Genomic DNA, 3,524 nt, shown 5'->3' on the forward strand with positions numbered 1-3,524 from the left:
TTTATAAAAAAAACTGAAATCTTCACTATATCTGACAGTGAACTGACATCACGTAATCGGAAACAATCAGGTCCTCTGGCTCTTCCTAGTGCTCCTAATGGGATTTGCAAGGATCCACTGGGCCTGAACATAAACAAGCAATCAGAGCAGAGAAAGATAGTTGATTGTTGAGTCTCATTCCCAGATTGGCAAATACCAATGCTGGGAATGCGATTCAGCAATCTTCAAGCCTCCAACCCAAAGTGTCTTTCTATCTTTCTTGGCTCTGATTGGTTGTTTTCGTTTAGGCCCGGTTGATTCTTGCAAATGCCATTAGGAGCACTAAGAGGAGCCAGAAGGACCTGGTTGTTTCACAGATTATCTGTCTAATATACTACTGTCAGGATAGTTTCAGCAAATATGACTAATAATATTTTTAGAAAAAGTACCTACTGCAGCTTTAAAGAAGTCATCCTGCTGAAATTTTGACATTTAAATATGTCAAACATGAAAATAAAACTGGTGTCAGTGGCTTTAGATAATATGATGAGCCAAAATTTTCCATACAAGAGTTTCAACACGCTGTAAGGCTGTTCTCTGAATATGCAAAGCACTGAACAACCGTTACTTCTCCCATCTGTGTGCAAAAGTAAAACCAAACAGTCACTAAGAGAAAACAGCCATGTGTTAGCATTGTGGTAAAACGCAGCCAGCTAACAGTTCTGCTCCAGCAAACAGCCTGTTTGCTCAGTGACACTGACCTGTTCAACGTGTTTCTCACATACTCTCGACACACACAGGCCTTCTTTTAACAATGCTTTTTATTGAATTTTTCTTCATTTCTCCTCTCGAATATTCAAGTACATGGATTCGCAGATCCAGGAGACACAATCAGTAGCAAATACTTTCAAAACATCATCATGTTCCTGTTTGATTCACAAACGGTTCCACCTAACAGCCAAAAATTCACCCCCAGGCTAAGACACATGGACCTCTTGTAAACATGATGCAAATCAATCTTTGCTTTGATTACAAAAAGTAATCTGGTACAAAAATATCTTTTCTTTTATAGGTATTTCTCTTTTTAGGAATATTTACATGAAGTACCTCACAGTATAATCTGATTTTAAAAAGTACATACTGTAAAATAAACACAAAAAAGGTCTCAGAGGGGTAAAAGGCCTTTGGTTTTCATGAAAAATACGAAAACAATGACGAAACACAAAAAGTCCATTCACTGTCCTGTGTAGCACAACAGTGATTCCTGGATTGGTGTCTTGTAGCCAGGGCTGTAGGACACCACATTTCCACAGGTTTCAAAGAGTTCCTTCCTCAAAAAGTTCACAACAAAAAAAGCTGCGGCTACAATCAGGCGTCACTCCTGGGGACGGCAGACCTACACAACCTCCGCTGGGCGTAGTACCCCAGAACGATGAGCAGCATCTCTGAGGTGCTACTGAGGGCCACGATGAAGGGTGCCTGGGACGCAAAGTCGGCCTCTGTCCGGCGGAAGGACAGCTGCATGACGGCGAGTGCCAGCAGGCTGTTCTGGACGCCCACCTCGATGCTGACTGTCTTTCTCTGCGGTGGGGCCAGGCCCGCCAGCTTGGCCAGGATGGCCCCGACCACCAGCCCCAGCAAAGGCACCGTCACCCCAACTGCCACGATCTGTGGCCTGACGTTGGCCAGGATGGAGGCGCCCATTTGGTAGGCCATGAAGATTCCACCTACGATGAGCACGAGGCTGAATGGTCTTATGAGTGCCAGCAGGACCCGTGTGAGGGCGGGCAGGCGCAGCTTGATCAGCATACCCAGGGAGATGGGGATGGCAATGAACAGGAGGGTGCCAAGGATCTTCACAAATGGCACGTGAAGGGCAGCATGCACGCCTAGCAGCCGACCATACAAAGCTGATGACAAAGGCATGGCCGCCGCCGCCACCACTGTGGAGACCAGGGTCATGGAGATAGCCAGGGTGACATCTCCTCCGAGCAGCAGGCTGTACAGGTAGCCGCCCCCGCCGCCTGGAGCGGAGCAGGTGATGACCAGGCCCAGGGAGAGCGCTTTAGGCAGTAACACCAGCCGGGATACACAGTATGCATACAATGGCATCACCAGGAACTGACCCAGCACCCCTAAGAGCAGGGGCACCGGGCTCCTCAGCAGACCCCGCAGCACCTCTACCTCCACCTTGCACCCGAAGGCACACTTGTTGATGAAGATGAGGGGCAGCAAGGCAAACAGCACAGGGTTCTCGGAGAAATGGGACAGGCCACCCGACTGGATGAGCCGGGTGGCCGGGTCATCGTTACCGGGCGCCACTCTGATGGAGTAATCCGTGCTCTCCTCGATCAGAACCGGAACCGAATCCTGGTCCAGGTCCAGCAGCTGGATCTGCAGCTGAGCCCTGCCTGGGATCCCGGAGCGGATGCTGATAATGTAGCTCTTGGCTGGTCCTGCGTGGCCGCTATCAGTCACATTAAGGATGGAGAGGACCTCCGGATCCAGGGAGCGGACCGTCACTGTCTGCTTCCAGCTCTGGCGGCCCTTCCTGCTGGCCGCGGCGCTCCGGTACTGGCTGGAGATTACAATCACGCCGTTGGTGTATTCAGGAAACTCAAATTCCTGCGACGAGCCGTCCCCGATTCTGATGTACCTGCTGCTGCTGTCGGCTGTCTGGTTGGTGTCGTTGCTGCTGTCGACAGTGAGGTTTCCGGTGGCCCACGCCCGGTCCGCTCCGGTAGTGAGGAAGAGACAACAGAATGTAAATAGCGTCCTCATCTTATTGACGGACAGGGGGCGGAGGGGTGCCGCAGAGACACGCTTCTTCCCCGCCGGCGGCCTCTCCAGACGGTTACACCGCCGCCCTGTTACACCAGGACGATAAACTTCTCATTCTAGTCTCCGGTAGAAAACAACAGCGTCGGCAGCCGGCTCTACATCTCGTCTGGTTCCCATTTTCTCGCTGCCTTTATACCGGAACCTAAACATCACCCCGCCCTGTCCTGTCCGAGCCCAGCAGCCGCCCCCGGCACACAGGAAACACTCGCACCGCTCTCTCGCGGCTTCCCTTTTGTCTACTCGGTGCTAAGATGTCCGTCTCGGCAAGCCGAAGCCTCGCCTCGTCTTCCGTTATTATTATCTCCCCGGTTGATGAACACTGAGAGCATCGTAGCTCGGCTGCCGTCTGCTTGCTGCTCAGAGCTACTTCTGTAAAACTAGCTGCGGTAGAAGTCACACTTCCGGTCTTTAAATTCCAAAATAAAATCTTTATTTTATTAAAACTGCAGTAGGTAACTTTTATTTAAAAAAATATGTGTCATATTTGCTGAAACTGTCAATACATCCTGACAGTATTACACGAGACAGATAATCTGATCCTCAAATACTGACACTGGGAATGAGACTCAACAATCAACTATCTTGAAGTCACCAACCCCAAGCTCTTTCTATCTTTCTCTGCTTGGGGGTTTGATTCTTGCAAATGCCATTAGGAGCACTAGGATGAGCCAGAGGAACCTAATTGTTTCACAGATTATCTGTCT

At 49.8% G+C, this 3,524-nt stretch overlaps 1 protein-coding gene across 1 annotated transcript; it reads right to left on the bottom strand.

Moving 5' to 3' along the window:
- Positions 1 to 782: 782 nt before the first annotated feature.
- On the bottom strand, positions 783 to 3,211 carry slc10a3 (solute carrier family 10 member 3). The gene has a single exon (XM_035665085.1). It carries the CDS (start codon positions 2,758 to 2,760, stop codon positions 1,348 to 1,350), a length of 1,413 nt encoding a protein of 470 aa, XP_035520978.1. The 5' UTR covers positions 2,761 to 3,211; the 3' UTR covers positions 783 to 1,347.
- Between the last annotated feature and the right edge of the window lie 313 nt (positions 3,212 to 3,524).

Source organism: Morone saxatilis, unplaced genomic scaffold (genome assembly GCF_004916995.1).
Source record: "Morone saxatilis isolate NCDOM2014 unplaced genomic scaffold, NCSU_SB_2.0 Contig2, whole genome shotgun sequence".
Classification (NCBI taxonomy): domain Eukaryota; kingdom Metazoa; phylum Chordata; class Actinopteri; family Moronidae; genus Morone; species Morone saxatilis.